Genomic DNA, 22,310 nt, shown 5'->3' with positions numbered 1-22,310 from the left:
AGAAGCTATTAGAGGAAGGGAAGTCCTACTGCTGCGTTTGCCCTTCGTGCACCGCAGCCGGGTCCCAGGGAAGGGAGGTCGGAAGAGCCAAGTCACACGGCCAGGGTGGTCCAGCAGCTCAGTGTCGCTGGGGCTGCGTTTTGACAGACGGCGACCCTGGGAGTGAGGCTGTAGTGTACAATGTGGTGGAGAGAATGGCAGAAACCCCATCTCAAACGAAGGGATAGGTATGTAAGAGCTACAGCCCTGGTGACAGGATGGTGGGGGCTCTCCAGACCCCCCTGTTGGTCTGAAAGAGTTGTGATGAGCATGCCTGCTCTCCAAGCTATGTGCTGTTTCCTCTGTTGCCATCCTGCCTGCCAGGGTGACGCTGATCAACAGGTGCTCAAAGTGTTTTCTCTTTCCCATGGAGAAACCTTGTGTCCTGCACTCCAAATCCTGGTGTCTGCAGCTCAAGACAAACAGCACGTGCCTGCATGGCCTTACAGCCCATGGGGTCCTGTGGGAAAAGAACTGCTTGTCTTTCCACATAAAGACCTCATTATTACCAAGCAGGGCGTAAAGAGGAGGAACAAGTCTGATTACACAAAGACAAAGGACTGAACGCTCATTTGCAGTATTTGGAAATGGAGTTGCAAAAGGATAAACAAATAAACCCCAGTGCCTAAGCTCTCTGACAGCATGAGCTTTATTCCCAGTAGCTCCCCAAGGTCTCTTCAGTATCTGGTTAGTGCTACTGAGAGCTCTGTCTTCTGCAGGAGCATCCAGAACTGGTCAATGGAGTGTGGCTCAGCATGTGCCTGGTGCTGTCACAGCCAGGACATGCCTCTCATGGTCCTGAATGAGCCCCACACAGTCAACAAGCAAGAAAGATGAGAAGGAATTTAGGAAGGTGTTCTCAATATCAAATCTTTTGTCTGCCTTGCTGGACCTCTATGAGTCGTCTACATAGTGATCACAGTAGGATGAAGGCTCCTGAGTGAATGAAGTGTGTGCAGCTAATAGTCCTGGTGATGCAAAATCTGCAAAGTTTTTCTCTTCTTTAAAAAAAAATAAATTTGATGAACAGCAGAAGTCAGCTAGGTAGGAAGAGATATGCCAAGTGGAAGATAATGATTCAAGTGTTAAGTAGGTCTGAAGGGGAGAGATGACACCCCAGAGGAGAAGACGGGAAGGGTGGATCAGTATGTTAGGCAAACGTGGTTCTGTTACACAAAGTGACGAGGTGGGTTTTGGTAGGGGAAGCAATGGAAATGAGCTGAAATTGGAGAGAAGAGCTCAGAAAAGCCCAGGGAGTGATCTCCAACAGTAGAAGTTGGCATTAGATGTTCTCCAGGGAAAGCCTCTGGAGTTACCTTAGATCTCAAAACATTCAGAGTAAAGTCTCATTGTGAAGTATTAACTAGAATTACATTTTCCTGTTGCATGCTTTGTGTACCAAACATTGTAGTCTATTTTTAACTGTTATCTCAAGCAACTAAGCTAAACTTGTTCTTTATGTTTAATTTTTTTCCTGCAATAATGGCAGTGTGGGCATGAGTTAGGCATTTTTATCTGCTAAGCACCAGGTTCTGTTGGTCTCAGTGGTGGGAGATGGGCACCTCCAAGGCTGTTCTGACCCAATCCTAAGGTCTATCCTCCAGGACAGGGTGGAACTGAACCCATCCTGAGATGCCACCTTCTCTAGGGTGTGTTAAACAATGAGTGCAGATTGGACACCTGGAAGTCTGCAGCATGTAGGGGTGTGTGCACACTGTCCCACTGCAGAGCTTGTCCTTAGGCAGGTAACACTGAGTTGTGCTGGGTAACAGGTGTGCTCTTCCTGATGATGGAAGCACAATACGGTGAGGGGAGGAGAGACCTGCCTGAAACACAGAAGCTTGGGCTTTGCACACCCTTTGGTGCTGAGTTATTGCTCCTGAGCTCTTGCACCACCCTGTACGGAGCAACCGCTCAGAGTGGCTATAGCCATCAGTGTCACTCTGGGCAAGCCCTGGAGCCTTGACCAGGACTGCTACTGCTGGTGTAAGGACAGGCTCTGCAGTGATGGAGCACTGGGGCCTGCTGTTCAGGAGGCTGGAAACTGTGTCTTGTGGATGCACAGGTGCAAGAGGGAATTTCTCCAGACACAACCAAAAGTTGAGTTTGATGAGGTGTTAATTAGACCATTCATGCAGCCTGAGCTGTCGGAGAGCAGACCATGTTAGCTACCTACTGTGTCTGCGGGTACAGGAATCCCAGACTGCTCAGAATGTGCTTGGGGGAAAAGTTATAAGATTCTAAGGAATTAACATAGATTTTAACAACAGATCAGGAATGAGACACAAAGTTTAATGCATGGCTGAATAACACACTCGGTGCTGGAAGAGAAGAAACACAAGGGAAAGCTATTAGGAAGGAGAGGGGCTAACACGTGTTAGAGCTCAGAACATTAGCTACAAAATGTAGGCTGGCACGTCTGGGCAGATTTAGTTAGGGGCTCTCATTACCTATTGTTCTTTAGCTGCTATAGCCCAGTGTTTGCCACTGGACACTCATAAGAGTCAGGGTGTTATCTCCACCACAGCAGAAGCTGCAGTACCAGAAGGATAATGGCTGGCAATCACTTCTGCCCATGCTGGACTGGCTGTTGTTGGTGCTCTGTGCCTCATGCTCTGGCCACTTTGGGTCCCGAGACTGCTGAGGTAACCAGAGAAGTGAAAATCTTTCCTGTCTGGGACTACAGTCTTTCCCTATTCCCCATCCTGCAGGTCTCAAAGCCACCAGATCTGGTGCCTCCTTGGCTTTCTCTGCCCTCTTTCCAACCTCCTTGCTGTTTTCTTGATACTGCTGTTACCATTGTGTATCCACCCCCTGGTCACAGAGCCACAGCATCTCTGGCCAGATGTCAGAAGCAGGTGAGGAAGCTCTCAGTTTTCAGTCCTTCCCTTGCAAGGCACAAGAGTTTCTCATCCTTCATGATTTTACTGCCTCCTGCTCCTGGTTTGTAGTAGCTGTGGAGAGTTACCAACCTGTCTGGGTCACTTGGTCTCTTTTTGGTGACAATGTCATTCCACAGTGGTCTGAAAGGAGCCCATAAATGTGAGGAATCATGTTTGTCAGTGGTGGTGAATCCATTCCTCCCTGCCAGCTGTGGATATGCCAGGGTTAGGAAGGGGCTTGAAGATGATGTCTTGGTTATCTGTGGGCAGCCCAAGTAGGGGTCAGGTTAAAACCTGATCCAGTCTTTAGCTCTGCTCCCTACACCAGAAATCAACACCAGCGTTCCTGTGTGGGTACATAAGTGGCGGAGAAATTTATTAGCTTATAGCCCATGAAATGGCACAGGTCGTACACTTGGGTTCCAACAAAACAAAATCAAAGTGCTAAAAATGGGAGAGACTTTGGTAGTATTTTTATGATGACTGCCCATGCCTTGTGCCTCTGCCGTCACGAAGATGAAGAGGACTGTGTTTGTCTCAGCAGTTCAGGCATTGCTTTTTACCCAAATAGCAGCCAGACAGTGTATGGACAGAGCTTGTTTGTTTAAATTCAAGTGAGAAGGAGAAATAAATATCTTCATTAGGTGGTATCCGGCAGAGGGAAGGACTCTGGGTGAACTTCAGGAATGAATGTCAGCATTTGTTCTGTCCTCTTGCTGACAAGGACTTCTGCCATGTTTGACACAGGGGACTTGTAAGCACTGCGTTTTTTAGAATCTGTTTTGGCTGTTTGACTTTCTTTAGAAAGTACATCCTTGCTGTATTGGTCTAAGGCTCTTCAGTGATGCTGCAGAAGCAAATGTGTCTCAGTCAGAGAGTCAGAAGTTTCAGCCTTACACAAGCTACCAGAAGGCTGGTGGCACAGATTGTAACAGGACACTCAATAGATCCAGAGCAAGAATTTTGTGCAAAACACCAAGCCACAAGACAAGGAATTTTAAATTAAAGATACAATGGGAGGAGGAGGTCACTGCAGCATGAACTCAAGCTCTGCTAGCATTGAACTTGTAGCTGACTCCATTCATAAATACGTTGAAATGAGGTGTGAAGGGTGAGATGAATCATTTCACAGTTGGTTATATAGCAGGGTCAAGGAGTTGAGATACAAGCAAAGGATTTAGCTATTGCTCTTTTAAGAGGAAAGAGTTAATATAGTTATTGCTACTGAAACTTAATTTGATGTCTGGAATGCCAAAATCATGGTCACCTGCATAGGAAGAACAAAATGGGTAAACAAAGACATAGATGAGATTACAGTACTGTCTAAGTACACACTGTACCTTCCTTCTGATTGCCATCTACTGTCTTTGTCATTTCATCTTGGAAAAGATATAATAGAACCAGGAGGGTTACAGGGAGAGGAGCTGAGGATGTGCAGATAGGTATGTGATTTCTTCACGTGAGAAGAGATTAAATAGGCTATGTCTCTTCAACTCAGGAGAGAGACAGCTTGGAGGAAATGTTATCGAGGCCCACGAGCCTGTGAATGGGGTGTTTTGTCCACAGTGCAGAAAGCAGTTTGGAAGGAAGCTTTGGAAAGGAGAAAGCTTATTCACGTGGTGTGTGGTGGCATTGTAGAAGTCACTGTTGCAGGGTATTGTGGAGGCTAGAGGTAGGTTATAAGTTAACAACTCTCCCTTCCACTTAACTACCCACTGAAGACCCTGGAGTGCAGAGCTGCCCCCAAGGACGTAAACCCCTCTTTGATATAAGGCTTGTGCAGCCCTACCATAGATCAGGTTGGCTGAAGAAAGGTGATGCCAAGCAAACGGAGAATACAACATATCAACAGATTTATAACTAGTTCACACCAGTCTCTTCTTTCTGGAGTGAAATTCCTGTCTGAAATATGGCACTTCAGGATAACGTCTTTGCAGCAGGTGGCATGAGTGGGGTCTAGTACCTGTCTCAGCTCCTGTAGGTATTTGACTGTGCTACTGGAATCTGAAACAGTTAGTAAGTGAAGCCTGTGCCTCAGTGCCCCTCACCAGCCAATTCAGACACAACGTGAAGCTATTTCTATTCATCACTGTTGGTTCAGAGGGCAGAGATGTGCCACCCAGCTCTAGGGATCCACAAGGGCATCGCAGGCAAGCCAATGTTGTTCCTACACTTGGGGCTTGCCAGGGGTAGGGTGTCTGGTTATTTTGTAGTTCTCCGGGGAGCAACAGATGAAATAACTCATGTTTGTGACATCCAGCACTCAGGAGTCAATGAGATGCTAAATCACCTGGGTACCTCTGCAGTAACAACTTGTCTCCTTGTGCAGCTGCATTCCTTGTTACAGCATCACCTTTTTTTTTTTTTTTTTTTTCTTTAATTTTAAGGATGATGATCTGCAATTACCTGCATGGGAAAGAGATTTCTGAATGCAGATGTCTCTTTAATGAATCAGGAATAGGCCTAGGAAGTTCCAGTGGCTGGAAGCTGGAGCCAGACACATTCAGATGAGAAATAACACACTTGGAGGCTAATTAACCATGGGAGCAATTTACTTAAGGTTGTAGTAGGTGCTTTATGACTGACAAGCATTGAACCAGGACAGGAGAAGTATTTCAGAGATCTACCTAAACTCAAGTGAAAGTTGTGGTCCTGGGAGACGTGGCTGTGGGAGATACTCTGGAAGAGGTCAGATTTGGCCTATGGTTTCTCAATATAGAGTTTTGGTATCAATATCATCTTGTAGTCTTGCAGTCCTTCTGCTCCATTCTCCCACAGTTCATGAAGGACCTGGGAGGTAAGTCCCACCTTGTGCTAGTATTATACCATTTCTGGGACAGAACTGTGAACTGTTTGAGTGACTGAGCAATGTTGAATTATATTTTTCTCAGTTCTAGCTCAGCACAGAGCCCCACAAGTAGCAGTGGTGGCATGGGATGCTGGCACACGGGCAGCTGCAAGGGAAAGGAGACGGACATATCATAGAATAATGGAATGGTTTGGGTTGAAAGAGAACTTAAAGATCATCCAGTTCTAACCCCCTGCCATGGGCAGAGACACCTTTCAATAGACCAGATTTCCCGGGGTCCCATCCAACCTGGCCTGGAACACTTCCAGGGATAGGGCATCCACAGCTTCTCTGGGCAACCTACTCCAGTGCCTTACCACCTCACAGTGAAGAATTTCTTCCCAAAATCTAATCTAAACCTACTTTCTGTGAGTTAGAAGCCATTATCAAGCTCAGTGGAAGCCATTATCAAGCTCAGTGACTTTGTCTCATCGTCAGTATCACAAACATCCTACCCAAAGCTCCTATTCCTCCACGTGCCCCTGATGTGTTCTGCTTTCCCACCTAGAGATGTTTCCCCAGCAGATTTTGAGGACTTTTTGAAGACTTTCACATGTGCCCAGATTTCTGATGTGTGGAAATTCAGCCAGCCAAGACTTGGGGCTGCCACCCACCTGAATGACAGGGCATTGCTACAGCATTTGCCCCTATCTCCTGCACAGCAAGGGCTGAGCTTGTCCCATGGATCCTGGGAGGGATTTACTGCTCATGTGCTGCAGGGCCGATTGGTGCTCAGAGAGAGAGCCCGATGTGTAGGAAAATGGCAGATTTACTGTGCCAGCCCAGCCCATCTGCGCAGCACATGTGCAGGGATCTGAGCACTCCCGGAAGCGTCTGGTTCGCGCTGCCTGCTCTGTGCTGCACACATGGAAATTGCGCAGCCCAGGAAATCCCAGATAAAAATGTCTTAGCACTGGTCATTTTGACCGTATGGATCTCCACTGGCCTCAAAATCTGTGGATGGAGCAGCACAGGTGCTATAGGAATAAAGGGATTAGTTAAATCTGTGTTCCTAAAATGAGGATATTCAGATACCTGTACTTTACTGCATCTCCACCAGCCCCTAGGCTTTCATCTCTCATTCCTGCAGTACCACTTTTTGGCTGCTGAGCTGCTCTAGGTTCCCTTTGGAGAGTAGAGACCATTACCCAAGTCATCTGGTGTGCTCCAGGAACAACTCCATCTCTAAGGCAGGACTTGAAGATTTACCAGGAACTTTTGAACTTCATCTTACAAAAATTTTAATGAAAAGAAAAAGAAAGAAAACAGAAAGGAAGAAAGACAGACAAACAAAAGAAAAAAAAAATGAGCTAGACATGCATCTTTTATGGTAAAATTTGAAAATTACAAGAACTAAGTGATTTATTTTGCTATTATGGAGGTAGAAGAGGAACACCAAGCAAGTCTGGGCCTTTTCTGTCCTGTTTTTGGTCTGCACTGTGATGACTAAGTGATGCTTGTGTCCTAGAACAACATTTTCTTGAAGCTTTTTAACAAGCGACCAATTAGCTTCCTTGAGACATGGCAGATGGGCAAATGGATATTCAGCTTCTACTGCTCCAGGGATGCTGGTGGTTACATTGAGGGTTTGCTTTGCTTTTCTGTCTCTACTCAAAACAACTGTTCAAGTCCTGATTCGTACCAGGCCTCCAGGAACTGTGGAAATGGCAAGGAAAATGGGAGAGCTTCTTCCTCCGAGCTTGGTCTGCTCGTGGTTTTGGACTGTTAATGGAGATTGCCAAGCTGAGTCTGAAGAGGTGGTTTAATAAAGTCCAGGATTTATTTATTTTCAGCCAGAATGTAAAGCATTTGAGTTTAGAAAACAAGTCGGGCTAATCTTCAAACCCAATTACAACATATTGATTTTCAAATCCAGTATAGATTGTGTTCATAATTTCAGTTTAGAGTTCATTATTTCACTCTTGTGCACTTCATACCTTACATTTTAGGCAGCAGTCCCTGTACAGAGCATTTAAAACGTGGGAGTTGGGTTTTTTGACTCTTTTGGCATATTTCTGTACTTAGGTTTATACAACAGCAGCCTGTCCAGAGCAATATTTGCAAAATCCCCTTTTTGCCAGGTGCCTGGTGTGAGTTGCGGGAAGCTCACACTTCTCCCTGTGGCTGCACTAGGGCTGGTCCAACTGATCTCCTTGCCCTGCTTGTCTGCGGAGGAACAGTCCCCAAGGCATTGCCCTGCCACTGATCTTCCGGGCCTGACCCTCAAGAGAGATGTAAAAGCATTTCAGAGAGGCTTTTATATCTTTTACAGAGCTCGGGAACTGAGCTCACAGCACTGCTAGGCAGTAGAATTGGGGATGCATCAGTGCTACAGGAGTGAACATGTTCTTGTTTTTCCATTTCTAATTGTATCTCTTCCCTCTCTGGCTGCAGGGATTTATTATTGCTGCCTTTGCCAGCATCCTCTTATGCTCCACAGGGTTCAGCTGCCCTTTTGTCCCAGTCTGTAATTGAGCATCGTCATTAATTTAAAGTTAGAATTATTGTTTGCAGGCTATATTTAGCCTGAAGCTTGCTTGCTCCTCAGACCTGATTAGAGGCTCGTGTGCTGAAGAGCTGCTGCTTGTCCCCACCATGACAACTAGTCTGATAGAAGGTCTCATCTCTCCTCACAAACCTTCCCTTTCCTTCCTTGCCCTTGGTCATGGGACTCTCCTGGGGAAGTTGGGGTCACTGGACCCAGTACCACTCATCTGTGTACTATGGAGTCAAGACAGCAGTGATATTCCTTCTGTATTCCCAGGATCCTCATGCACCAAATGCAGCCCAAGAAAATACAGCATCATTTCCTTTCTCGGCATATTCACTTGCTCAAGCAAATGTCTCCTGTCATGTGTGCACACTGTCGCTTCCAAAATCATCAGCCACGCAGTGCATGTTGCACTCGTGCACAGAAAACGTGCCTGTCCAGTCGGTGTGTGCCTTTATGTATTTTCAGATCTGTCCCTCTAAACATAAGAATATAAGAACTGCTTGGGCTTCATCGTGGGACCTGCAGTTTCCCAAGGTGCAGTTTGGATTGCTGGACCAGGGAGCCAGAGAGGGAGCCAGCTACAGGCTCCTGCTGCAGAGGTTAGATATGGTCCACAAGATTAGGAATTGCCTTGATTTTGAGGTGAGAGTGTAAGCAGGTATACTTGTGTATACCTGACTCAAGTCTGACTCAAACAGGAGCTGTCTGGAAGATGGGTATTTCTTAAAGATAGTCGACTCAGAAGCCATCAAGAGACCAATACCTAGATAATAACTCACTTTAACCTTGTACATGGAAGTGCTGTCATTAGTTATAGGAATGGGGCAAACCCAAAGTGCACCCAGGTCAGAACCCCATCAGTTTGCTAATAGCCAATGACAAAGAAAGAGCCAAAAAAAGAGAAAAGCACTTAGCAGTATTTGTCCAGCTGTTCCTCCATTCCTTCAGGACTCAGGAGTTTCTTGAGCTGGAAGTGGCACTTTTGCATCTAATAGCTTTGCTGGGTTTTAATTCCATTTTAGTCCATTTTTTCAGTCCTTGCTTTAATCCAGGCAAAGATCTCCTCAGCTTAAATACAATTTAGGGGAAGAAGTACCTCCTTTTAAGACGGACATTTAAAACTTGTTCTTTAATTGCTACTGAGAGTTGCTAAAGTCATAGAACTCAGTACATGCCTCAAGATGTTGTTCCTGAAATGCTGTCTGAAAGCTCTCTCTACCTGCCCCAAAATGATGCCCAGAGTTCTGCTGCCAGTTGGCTTTCACTCTGTTGTTCTCAGCTGTGCTCGCTACAAGCATTTGTGTTAAGTAGAATTTATTCCTTCCATTTAAGAACACAAAGGCTTCATTAGAAAGTATTTGTGGGTGCAGTGACCACCTTTTGTATGCCATCATGTAGGATGGGCATTGATTTTTTAAGGATTTCCCCTGTGACAACACTGGGCTTATGTTGTTTCCTCCTCTATTTCCCATAGGTTCATGAAAGTGGCTGGCGGCACAGTGGATGCTGTTACCTGGCAACAGTAGGTATTCACCATTCCTTCTACTTTCCAACACTAAATGTAATGATTGCAGATGCTGAGGACAGAGCTGATGCCCTCTCTGGGTGTCAAAGGGGGCAGATGTGCTACAGCTACATCCTCTGTCTTTCTGCTGCATTTAAACAGGTGAACGAGGCTCTGCCCTTCCTTCTTGAGCCTCTCAAACAATTGCAGGAGTGGATGTGTTAATCTTTACCTCTGCAGTTGAGATACAGGCTAAAAACATGCTGCCTGCATGCCTGGCCTGCCAGATTGCTGGAAACAGGGCTCTGCACTGGACTGCCAAGTCCCTGGAGATGGCTAGGAGGATAGACAGCTGTGGGGGTGGCCTGAGTAGGGATAACAGGGAGCTAAAAGCCACATGTGACAGATATATGGGACTATCTGAAAGCCCTTTTCCATTCACCCCAATCACTGTCTCCTCGTGTCTGCTGGCCTAAAGCTTAACTGGTTCATCCCGAGGAGGGAGAGTCAGCTTAGTCCAATGTTCGCACATAATGTCCCAATACCCATTCTGTTTTGTAAGGGTGTCCACAGACACACAGCTGTGTCCTACACTGCAGGTGGAGCCCCAGGAGCAGGTATCAATGGAAAGGGGATGAACATCCAAGATCCTGGCCCTGCTGGGACTGACAGAGAGATGCTGATACCTGATTTTCCTTCTGTTTCTTACAAATGCTGCAGTTCAGAAGGTCAAAACAAGCTCTGAGCTGTAGCTCTGATATAAGCACAAAGTAGAGGGAAAGGTTTTCTTATTTGAGGGAAAATTTGTAAACGTCTCTTCCCTCTTCTTATTTCCACCTACCCCAGTTTGCATGCTGTGGCCAGAGGCAGGGGCCCCAGCAGGCTGTAGCTCTCTTCAGGAGGAGTGCAAATGTCAGTGCAAAGGTGAGACAGTGTGCAAGCACAGCACTGACCACCAAAACGGATAGCAAAAGGGTTTGTGGAGCAGTCAGGACTCTCTTCTGCCTCAGAAAGGTCACATTTCAGAGACAAAGATTCACTGGACCAAAAAATTATGGTGACACCCCGTTGCTCTCAGAAAAACTGGATTTGCTGCCATGCTGGGTTAAATTTCCCATGCAGGACACTGGCCTTGAGCATGAGAGCCAGGGTGTCAGGTCCAAGTTGTGCTTGTATGTACTGCCCACACAAGCTGGTTCTTCACAGGGACCCTTCATGGAGTGCTTGGGTTGCTCTGCTGAAGTGCAGCAGCAGGGTTTGTAAAGCCCATCTCTTACAAAGGCTTTTTGTAGACCTGCTTTTAAATAGAGCTTAGTGGGTTTTAAGATATGAGGTTTTCTTGAAAGTGCACCCACAGTCTGTGTGTCAGTGCATTAACCTTGGAGGCTCCTGCAGAAGCATCTGTTGGCATCTCAGACTGGTTTATAGCCCCAGGCATGACCAGCACCCAGTAAGTCCCATTCCTGAAGCTTGACTTTCCTCAGTGTTGCTTGCTTGGGTGTTTAGCTGCTCAGGCTTCCCTGCCAGGCAGCAGCAGCTTGCTGCAATGGGGACAGTGGGGTAGCAGAGGATTTGGAGCAGAATTTGTGTTACTTACAGGCTCATGCTGTGCAATGATGATCTATCTCTCTGCTGGGAGTTTGCTTTTCATGATTACACGATGTGCTGATCGCATTTACTTAGTCCAGGAATTTGCTTTCTGCAACGGGACTTGATCACTGGGCCAAGCCCTTGGATGAGTTAAAGGAACAAACTTCCAGGCTTCAGATGTGGAGTTTCATCTGGTGTGCAGGGAATCTGCCTGCACGGCTGCTTTGAAACCTTTTCTCATAGGATCAGTGGGAAGTGCTGATAGGCTCTGGTGCTGAGCAGCCATTCTGAAGCAGCAACCTGTGAGGAGGAGGACTGGTGAAGCTCCCCATGAGGGTCGGCAGAGCTGAGCTTCTGCCTGCTACCCATTTCCAGTGCAGCATAGGAGCCGCTTCTCCCCCAGCCAGGGTTTGCAGCTCTGGAGATTGCACCCGTATGCGATTGTGTGGACTGGCAATAGCCACAGTTTCGAGCTGGGCTTCTGTACTGTTTATGAATAAATGTCAAAACAGTGTCTCATCCCTCTGCTCCAAACAGCAAAACAAAACAAAACAAGTTCCTTTGTATCCAAGAAGAAAATTATTAGCAGGAAACTAAACTGCTGTCTAACTTCAAGTATGAATATTTTGGTTCCAAACCCTAACATTCTCCTGGGATATTGGTTATAAATTTGTCAAATCTGTTATTCCTTTGAATAGTCTGTGCTGAATCCAGAAAGAGAATTGAGACGGGAATATATTGCAGGGATCCCTGTTCTCTGTGTGAAAACAGAATCTATCTGAAATATATCTGACAGAAAAGAGACACTGGGTGGAAATAAGCAGCCTCACCAGCCTTTCTGAATATGGTTTCACTTAGATAAGTAACTCAGCATGTGTGCCTTCCTCTTCAGAAGTAAGAGAGGGATGTGTGAATGGCTTCAAAGTGCTCAGGGAATTTACACTAAAGGAGGTTGTGACAGTGGCTCCAAGAGTTTTGTCATTTCACTGGTGATTTCGTTTATTATATTTGGGTATGAGTAACTGCAGACCCCCTCAACCTTTGGATGTGGGTTTCCACTGCTCAGAATCCTCCCCACAGCCATCTCTTTGCTCTGCGCTGGTGTCCCCACACATGATGAACATTCATTGCCCACTTAAACCCGCAGCTGTGCCAAGTTCCATCTCTGGGCATACTCCCTCAGTCTGTACAACTGGTTTTGCATTTGAAGTCTTGCACAAAACTCCGAGTCTGGCATATTTAACGGGCAAATCCTTATGCAATGCTGCCTCTGAAGCACAAACCCCTACTACTTACAGGGAAAGTAAATATTTGCACCTTCAAAATTAGTGGACATCTGTTCCTGTGGCTTCTTGAAGAACACCACGTTTTCTTCCAAGATAGAAAGTCACTTGTCCTATGTGCAAATCAGAGATGCTAGACACACAGGCATGTGTGAGATGTTGCTTAAAATGCTTTTGGCGGGCTTGGTTTGGGTGACTTCTGACTTAGTCATATTGAACATGCAGATGGAGATGCTCACAAGCAGTAGCACAGGGCAGATTTCCCAAAGGTTCCAGTTGCTCAGCATGTCCACACACACTAATGTATGTACCCAGGGTATATATCTGGGCTCTCATCAGCCTGCTGGGAGTGCTCAGAGTGCAGTGTCTTCAGAGGTTGTGCCTGGAGGAAGGGGCTGCATGAAGGAATTCCTGATCCATCTCCATCTGTAAATAAATCTGGTCAGGCCACAGCTTTGCCCACTGGATTGCCATCCTCTGCACTGTCTGATGGAGGGAACAGTCCCTGCAGCATCACGGTCTGGGTCACCAGCACAGTCCCAAGCAGTGCCAGGGCATGGTTAGGCAGATGGCATGGGCCAGGGATGGCTCTCACTGGTAGGAGAGGCAAAGGCATGTTGTCAGGGGGCAGAGAAAGGCATGAGTGTGAGTTGTACCTTTGGGCCAGAGAGCAGCCCCCGGTCTTTCTTCATCAGTGCACTTACTGGCACATTCTGCCTCTCCTCTCAAGTGGGAACAGTGGGGCAGCCCCATGTCCTGTGCTGCAGATGGGGTTTCTACCCTCTCCTTGGGAAGATGCTCATGGATCAGATCCATCTGTCAGCAGAGGTGTCTCAGTTTCACAGCTGTGGTGGCAGCAGGGTGTCATGCTAAAGGTGGGGATCTTCTCTGCTTGGCGTCCCTGCCAGGCAGATGCCCTAATTCCTAGCAGACTCTCCCTGTAGCAGCAAGCAACAAAGTAGATCCGGAAATTCCTGAGCTTTGGGAAGTGGGCTTTAATATAATTAACTGCAACAGAAGAAGAGGTCAGATAATAGGGGCAAAGGTTTCTCTTTAAATTGAAGGAGAAGGTAAATGAAACCAGCTGCCCAAGAATCAGCGTACTGCCTTCATTAAAGGCGGGACAATGCTTTTTGGTCCCATGCAGCAAATTGTCGACCTTTCCAGAAAACCATTTCAAATGCAGCACTAGACCTGGAGGTGAGAGGACAGAGACATGTAGCCAGCCCCAGAATCGCCCAAGTGCCCTGCCCTGCTGCCTGGCACAGTCCTTCTCTGGGAGTCCCTGGGGAGCTGTGTGCAGCAGAGCCAGTGCCCGTGGTGAGCATGCTGATATCTCCTAGGCTTTGGGGCCAATTTTGGTGCTACACCTTACCCAGACCGCTGACAGGTCTGTCAGCCTGTGTTGGAAATGAATAGTTTTTCCATGAGCGACATGTCCTCTGCCTCTGCAGAGTCAGAGCTGCCAGATCCCCCTGCCCTTGCTGGGAAGGATCTGTCCATTCATCTCCTTTGGCACTCAGACCTTGCCGGACCAGGAGAGGAGGATGTGGATACCGTGACCCCTGGGGCTGGCTGCCTGGGGAGGTGCTTGTCAGTACTGGAGCTCTCTGCAGCTGCTGCTGGCTTTTTTGGAGGCTGAAGATTTGTGACTGTTTTAGGGATGTTTTTTTAAAGTCAAGTGCACTGAGTCATTGTAAATATCAGCAAAGATGCAGCCTTTGCTCCTGGGAATAATCCACGCCTAATGAGCTCTTCTCCTGCTTTAAAGCCTGACAGTTGTTTGCATTTTGTGGATTTCAGTACTGCCTTTAGTGATGGTTAAGGTTTCCAAAAGGAAGTGCCCTCATCTCAACGATCTGAAGCTTACAGCTGGAAACAGCTCACCCATTCCTGAGTAGCCAGGTATTTCTGCAGTCCTCAGTTCCTCTCTCTTCCTTGTAAGCCTTGTGCAACTGGTGCCTCTTCCCCAGTCTGAGGAGATTGAAAGTACCTGTTGGTGACCAAGAACTCACCAGGCAGATCTGCAAGAGATCCTTGCCCATCCTACTGAAGTTTGTAATTGCCTTCGTGATCTGCTTAAATATGCGAAGCCGAGGTGTTCCCCTCCTCACTCTTCCAGAAGATATGCTACCAAGATTTCCTGGTACTGAAACAGGTTTCCATCTGCCCTTCATGCCTCTACCAGTCTCTCTTTCTCTGCATTGTTAATGAAGCTGTCAAAAAAAATGTGACCATGGCATTATCCCAGGGTATTTCTGATCCCTGTAGGGTCTGGGCTGTGCTCAGCACAGCAGCACCTTCCCAGGCTGCCTCCATGTGGTCCCCTGGAGGGCAGAGGCAGCTTTGGGGCTGCTCCTGATCATCTCCCCTTGGCAGTGGGGCTGTAGGTCAGAGAACACCTTGTACTTGAATGAGGTGATGAGGAGGTAAAGCCTGTCTTTACTCTCCAAGGAGTTTATCCTGGTGTCCAGGACCATATTGGCTTGTGCCAACAAGCTAAACCCTGCACAAAACCTGATGTACTGGAGAGGTCATACACAAACTGAGGTAACTCCATCTTTTCCCTGTCAATGCAACCCTTTTATTGCCTTTCAGCCAGTTTTCAGCCCAGATGATGGGGTTTTTAGTCCACAGCAGTCTGAAAAAGTAGTTTCTGTTCTAAGTGCCGTGCTAAAATCCAAACATCTGCCATCCCCAGAGTCCATTGCTTTGTAATTTTGTCTTAAAAAGTAATCTGTGTAAGCCCCAGCACTGCCTGCTGCTCACAGATCTGCTTTCCTCCCGGCAGCCAGTGGTTCAATAGTGTGTAAGTGATCGAAATGATTTTGAACGCTTCCTAAGTCCTCCCTGGAGCTAATCTCTGCCCTTAGCACCTTCCAGTCACCAAGGGCAAACAGATATGTTCTTGCCTCCTTCCCTGGTTACACAGTGTTGGGATGTGCCTGGCATGTTTCTGTACTTCTCTGGGGTTGCAGCTGGGACCGCACACCTGGGGGAGGGTTGACAGGGGAGGTTCTTCTTGTTTAATGCATTTGCAAGTTGAGCCTGTAATGCAGTTCTGCTCTGGGACAGTTAGTGACTTGAGACATAAAAATCCTCTCTGAGCACTTGTGCATGTTGCACATGTGCCAGGTGCTCTGGCTGAGGCTGAGTTAGCCCACAGCATCCTTTGGGGATGCTCCTGCATTCCAGCACCCAAGTGAAGGAGCCACTATGACTGCTACAGCTGCTCACCAGTGCACATGAGATGCATGTTATAAAGGAAGCAGCCCTGGAAAGGTGAATTCACTTTTCTTCAGACCCCAGATCTTTAGCCCATTATGTATCCCAACACTCGTGGCTGCACTGAGGTCTGCAGAGAACGAAAAGGGTCTGTGTAACTCTGGTGAATTCTGAGTGGATGTAGGTCCAGTGAGCGATGGGAGGCAATGACTGAGCTCCACCAGCATCAGTCACAGGTGCTGTAATTCCTGGAACCCTCCATCCCCCCAACATGACTCTGACATGCTCTGGGGCTTGCTGTGTTGAGCAGCTGATGCACAGTGCAGAACTGGGAGGAGAAGGTTCAGAAAGTTTCTCTTGCAAAACCTATTTATCAGCTAAAGGATTATTTTGGGGGTATGTCAGTGCATGCTGCAGCAGGCATCCTGGGGTACCTGCAAGGCTGGGAGGAGCCTCTGGGATATGTGAAAAACCTGTCACTGCTGCTTGCATGGGGCAGAGATGCCAGCCCAAGACACTTCTTCAGAAGGTGCAGGTTGGGATTACCTCTAGCCACAGGGTAAGTGCACTCTGGGACAGATTGCTTCACCTTATGGCCTGGAGCCAGGAGACAGTATAGCTATGCTTTATGTAAGCAAGCACACTGAGAGCAGGAATCAGCCCCATGTATGGGAAACGCTCCCTGGCATTCCCAGGCCAGAAGGTATTTCTGTGAGAGCATGATTTCCTATGCAGGTAACAGTCACAACATTTCTTCAGTGGGGAAATCAGCTGCGGATTTTGCTGGAAGAGCAAGCAAGGAAGGTGCAGGTGGTGTGAGGGGGCTGCAAAGCCTTTGCAGGTGGCATTTTACTCCCAGCCTTTGGCACTCTGCTCCCAGAATTTCACCAGCAAAAGTTAAGAAACTGCAAAACTTTCCATTTTTCCTGCAGTGCAAGATGCTCAGCATTTAGGATGAGTCCACCTTATGCCCTGTTTTGGAGACTGAAGCACCTGCCAGACACAGGAATGGCTGAAAGGCCAGGGCAGGACAGAGTGCAAGCAGTGACTGCCCCAGAGTAAAGGAGGCTTCTTGGCGTGGGACAGCAGCAGGAAAAGAGGATATGGTTTTGGGGCAGAGCTACTCCCTCTGTCTGATCCTTGTCTTTTTATTTTCCTTCCAGTTACTACATTGATGGTCGGGTGGCCAAAGTGACGGACTTCCTGAAAACGCGCCTGTTAGACACACTCTCTGACCAGATCAGGAAAATCCAGAAAGTATGTGACTGCAAAGGGCCTGCAGGGGTGAGGGGGCACCGTGCCCATGGTGCCTGGCCATGGCACAGCTCATGGTCAGGGACAGGGCTCAGTGCCGATGCGCTCCCAGGGAAGCTGGTGCAGGGTAGGGATGGAGGATGGAGGATGGCTGCTGGGGTGGCTGTGCTCCAGCCAAAATGCAGACAGCCCTCATGCAGGGATGGGGGAAAGACCAGGCAGCAGAACGCCTGGCCCCGGGGTGGGATGTGTGGCAGGTTGTGAGGGCAGTGGCCACGTGCTGCAGCACAGCATGGACTGTGCAGGTGCACTGGGATGCAGGCTGGAAGTGCAGGGCAGGGGCAGAGACAACATGCAAAGCCCTGCTAAGGCAGCTGACTGGCTTGAGTGTCCCATCTGTCTGTTCCTGAAGGGAACAGCATATAATGAGGGTGTTCTCTGAAACTGGCTCCCCAGGACAAGGGGATGAGTGAGCAATTAGGCAGTACCAAACCATTCCAAGCACAGCTGGTGCCCAGCCTGCTCAGGAGGGGTCTCCTACTGCCACATCTTGCCCCACTTGTTCACAGTGCCTGAAAATGTTGCTTGCAAAATAGTGACAGTTGCATTCCCAGAGTGCAAAGGGTCTAGTGCAATTCTCACTAGTGGAGATTCATGACCATTATGAACAACTGTATTTTTTCCCTGATGATCATGTCATAAAACCCAGCTGTTGCTGGCATGTGGCGTCAGAGTCCATGGATCTGCCAGGCTAGTGAGCGTTCCTTTCCCCCCTGGTCCAGGGGACCCAGCTCACATCTCTTACATTGGAATAGGTGACAAGGGCTTTGCAAGGTCTCCCTGCTTTGCCTGATACAGGACCAGAGCTGTGACTGACATGCTCAGCTGTCAGTCCTGTAAGAAATAAGGAACATCTAGTGAGTGTGAAAGGCTTTAGGGACTAGAGGAGGTGTCCGTCCATCTGTCTTGTCTAGATTTTCAAATCATACCACTCACCACAATGTCTCACTGTTGTAATTCCTGCAGGGAGAAACCATAGAATGAGTAAACAACTGAAAGAGGCCCCAGGAAAGGGGATGAGAGGGTCGGCGCAGCAAAGCTGGAGGAGAGGAGTCATTTTCTGAGTCCTCTGGCACAAGCTGGGAATCATCCATGTATGTGGATGATCCTCCTGCTTTTGGGAGGCATGGCAGGGTGGCCAGTGGGATGATTGTGGGGCAAGTGTGAGACATCAGCTGACGTCGCCTCCACTGAGGGTATAATACCACATGAAAAGCAGTGGCGTATGTCCCAACTCTGCTGCAGGTCAGGAACCTGCTGGGAAGGGAGTGAGACCCCATCCATCCCCAGACCAGAAGCAGCAAAGAGCTGCCCTTGATGCAGGTTGAGGGAACCTTCACACCCACGGGGCAGAACTGGCTCTGCACAGGGCAGGGCTGGGGAAGGGCTCTCCTGGGAATGCCAGTGTGGCTGAGCAAAAGCACAGCACTGGGTGCTAATAGCCTCCAGCTTGGCTCTGAGTCCATGCATCCTGCCGGGGCTGATTAGAGCAGCTGGACTTGTCCACTTCCCTGTTTTATTGCTTCCTCTCCGACCGGGGAAGGTGGCGGGCTTAGATAATTACAGGCAGGATGCCAACACCTCTGGGGCTTCAGTCAGGGTTGTCGACTCTCACAGGCTGTGAGTGGGAGGCAGCCCAGAGCTGGCGTATTTAACATCTTTGAGGGATCCCAGTCCATCCAGCACATTCCAGCGCTCCTCACTAATGGGGCAGGATCCATCAGGCTGCGCAGAGCGTTCCTGGGGCCTCTGGGTTCGCAGACATCTGGTCGCGGAAGTTTGTCACCCAGCCTGGGGAAGTGGGATTGCAAGAGACAGGACAGGATGTTGCGCGGTGCAGAAGATTGCTCCTGCCAGGAGAGGGCAGCTCTGGCCATCTGAGCCCTCCTGTCCTGCCTGGCATCTCACAGGTGTCTGTGCTGCTGGCTGAAGCCTTGTAAGGGGTGGGCCAGCATGCTTGGACCTGCATGTCCCACCTGTGCCATGGACCCCTCGGGTGGCAAAGAAGCCCCTGCTCAGCCACGGGGCTGACTGTCTGTGCCCAGAGGAATCCCACTGCTCTCTCTTTGGGTGTCTGCCTTTCCTCCATGTGGCTCCAGCACATGACCCAGTGCTCCCACACTGCAGAGCCTTTGGGGCTTGGGGGCTCACCATGGCTGGCAGCCACCTTGCATGGGGATATGGAGAGCTAATGTGACATGGGAGGGCAGTATATGGGATGGAGTGCATAGGGAGGTTACAGGGGAAGAGCAGGGTCCGGGACTGGGAGCATGAGAGCATGTTTGGGAGGGCATGTTTGGAAAAGCTCCAGAAGATGGATAGTGGGAATGTGACAGTGGCAGGAGAGAGTGAGGAATAGCCTCCCATCACCTAGCCATGGTGAAGACACATAGTGACATGCCAGAGCCAGGCAGGCACTGACTGCCCAGCAGCGACCTCACCAAAGGTCTTCATAAACCTTCGCAGGGCGTAGGACAGGAAATGTATGCGCTGGCTTTAAATCACAAGTGCCCCAGAATAATTTTGGTTGCTTTTGTCTCCTGTGCAGGTAGTGAATACGTACACACCAGGGAAGAAGATCTGGCTGGAAGGTGTTGGCACAACCTCAGCCGGAGGCATGAACAACCTCTCCGATTCCTATGCGGCCGGGTTCCTGTGAGTGACGCTGGCTTGCCACAGCACCAGGGCACTGCCACCTCCACTCTGGTGGGGCTGCAGCACCAGCCTCAGGTGCTGCAAAGCCACTGCAGCTGACAGAGGGCAAGCTCCATGCCCACCTGTACCCCCCTTAGTACTCCCTGGCAGCCTGGGAATTGTTATTTTCTCCATTGCATCCCTATTACCCCTCCTCAGCCCTACTTTCCTGTAGGTGACCCAGCCTCTGGCATACCCAGAGAAGCAGAGTAAGGAGGGAAGCATACTAAATCCCACACTGGTACCATACCTGCAGAGCATGGGCATGGACAGGAGGTGTGATCCAATCACATCAGCTGCAGGATCCCAAGGCTGGCATCCCAAGAGGCTTGCCTCACTCAGCAGCTTGGGATTGCCCAGATCTGCTCCCGCTCTGTGTTTTTAATTCAGGTTGCAGCCGCTCATCTTTGCATGCATTCACTCCCAGGGCACCTGCCCAGGGAGAGGGCTCAGGGGGAATGTCAGGGCTCAGCTCTGGAAACTATTTTCTCTCTTTTGAAGATACAACCATTCCTGGCTCCTGGGGCATGTCTACTGGTACCATTCCACGGCCTGGACATACTACTGCAAAGCCTCAGTTCAGATCTTCAGCACTAGCCATGTTCACAAAAGATGGAGGAAAATTATCCAGGCTTTGCAGGGAAGCACAGAGACATGCCTGGGATATCAGGGCTGTAAGGGTTAGAGACCTGTCCCAGGGGGCATGAGAAGACAGGCTTGTGCAAAGGTCCAGTCTGCCCTCCTCAGACAGCAGGTGCAGAGTGCTGGCAGGCTGCAGGAACACCCTGGGCTCTGGGCAGAGGGATGAGATGTTGGGGTGCATGCAGGGCCTCAGGAGAGGTGTTGGGACATGCAAGCTGAGCACAGCTGAGGCAGAGGTGGCTGCAGTGTGGGGAGAGGTATGCAGGCTTGCTGGGGCAGGAATAGTGGGAGCCGGTTAATACCCAGCTCACAGAACCATTTGAAGGCTTCAGCTCAGGTGCTGGAGCAGACATCAAGTCAGATGCATGAGAGTGGCTGGGCCACTGGGGCCAGGCCATCCCTCCACAGTGGTCCCTCCGTGGTGCCCTGACTCTGTTCACTCTGTCTCCAGGTGGCTGAACACACTGGGCTTGCTGGCCAGCCAGGGCATCGACGTGGTGGTGCGGCATTCCTTCCTCGACCATGGCCACAACCACCTGGTGGACCAGAACTTCAACCCCTTGCCGGTAGGTCTGCCCAGGGATGTTGTGCTGGCACTGGCTTCTCCTTGCACATCTGGGGGGATTCTCTCCTTGTGGCTTCTCTGAACTCTGCTGGAAAATGAATTTTCCAGATCTGTTTCTTGCAGTGTTAATAGAAGATGTTAGTTCATGTCAAGTGTAACATGGTGGCAGATGGGAGAGCGATATCTCTGAAACTTCATCCAGTGTCCAGGGTTGGTAGCACAGGAGGGAGGCTCATGCCGCTGAGGAGGACCAGTGCAGGCTGTGGATTTGAAGGGACATGTATGGCAGGACCACCACATATGGCATGGGGCACACAATCAGATCGCTAGTGTTGAGCTGGCCTGTGGGAAGCCAGGCTAGAGCCTCAGCACTCGATTTCAGATCTCTAGAAACAAAGGTGAAAGGCATTCCTAGCTTGACTGTGAGCAGCAGTCCTCACCAGTGCCACACAATATCCCTCACTCTTCAGAAACACCTGGGCAAAGGGAAACTCCCAGAACACATGGTGCTGATAAAGAAACCATATGAAAAACCCTGTTAAAAGTAACAGGTTTCCTCTTCCTGTTGGGGCTAGTAAATATGCTGCCTTGTAAGGAGAGCGCCTGGCAGAGCAGCTGGGTGCTCTGCATCTGCACTTGAAGGGGTTTATGGGTCCATGACCCAGAAGACGCTGCTGGCTGGCTGGCTGGGGATCCCTGTTGGAGAGATGCACAACTCTGACAGTCTGAACTTGCCTTTCATGCTGTGCTTGGATCTTGCTGGGTGGCTGCAGGGGAGCAGAGGCTGAGGGAGCTGTGTCTCAGTCATCTCTACTACTTGGCCGATGAAAATGGCATCCCTGTGACAGCATCCCTGAGCGTTGGGGTGGACACAGGAGGTGTTGATGACACAAGGGCTGTGCTAACCCTCCCAGCATGGCGTGGGGGATGGCTCTGGAGAGCAAACCAGTGAGCAGGAGAGCATGGTCCCCTGCCTGTGTTGCTCTGGGTATCTCCTGGAACACCTAGGTCTGCTCGCACATGCAGCCTTCCAGCAAGCATACCTGCCAGATCTGGGGGCCTGGGGTGGGGGAAGACTTGGGGACTTTGAGCTTTGTTTGAGATGAATCTGAGCCTGCAGCAAGCACTTGATGGATTTCTTCTGAAGAGCCAGTTTCCCTGGCCAAACCACACATTCCCCTTCCCCAGGGCTTCAGGGCCCCCCTGGATTGCTCCCGGGTGCAGGCCAAC

At 49.2% G+C, this 22,310-nt stretch overlaps 1 protein-coding gene across 3 annotated transcripts in view; it reads left to right on the top strand.

Annotated features, from left to right (window-relative positions):
• HPSE2 (heparanase 2 (inactive)) overlaps positions 1-22,310 on the top strand; it is a 109,750-nt gene that overhangs the window by 75,485 nt on the left and 11,955 nt on the right. For 2 of the 3 annotated variants that reach the window (XM_050305420.1, XM_050305422.1), the window contains 4 exons: positions 9,738-9,785; positions 17,029-17,122; positions 19,728-19,834; positions 20,967-21,081. In XM_050305420.1, coding sequence (XP_050161377.1) covers positions 9,738-9,785; positions 17,029-17,122; positions 19,728-19,834; positions 20,967-21,081 — 364 coding nt within the window. The remainder of the gene's footprint in view (positions 1-9,737; positions 9,786-17,028; positions 17,123-19,727; positions 19,835-20,966; positions 21,082-22,310) is intronic. The other variant, XM_050305421.1, reaches the window with a different exon arrangement.

This window comes from Myiozetetes cayanensis, unplaced genomic scaffold (assembly GCF_022539395.1).
Source record: "Myiozetetes cayanensis isolate MyiCay16 unplaced genomic scaffold, myiCay2020 scf10, whole genome shotgun sequence".
NCBI lineage: Eukaryota > Metazoa > Chordata > Aves > Passeriformes > Tyrannidae > Myiozetetes > Myiozetetes cayanensis.
This window is presented reverse-complemented; position numbering and strand designations above follow the sequence as displayed.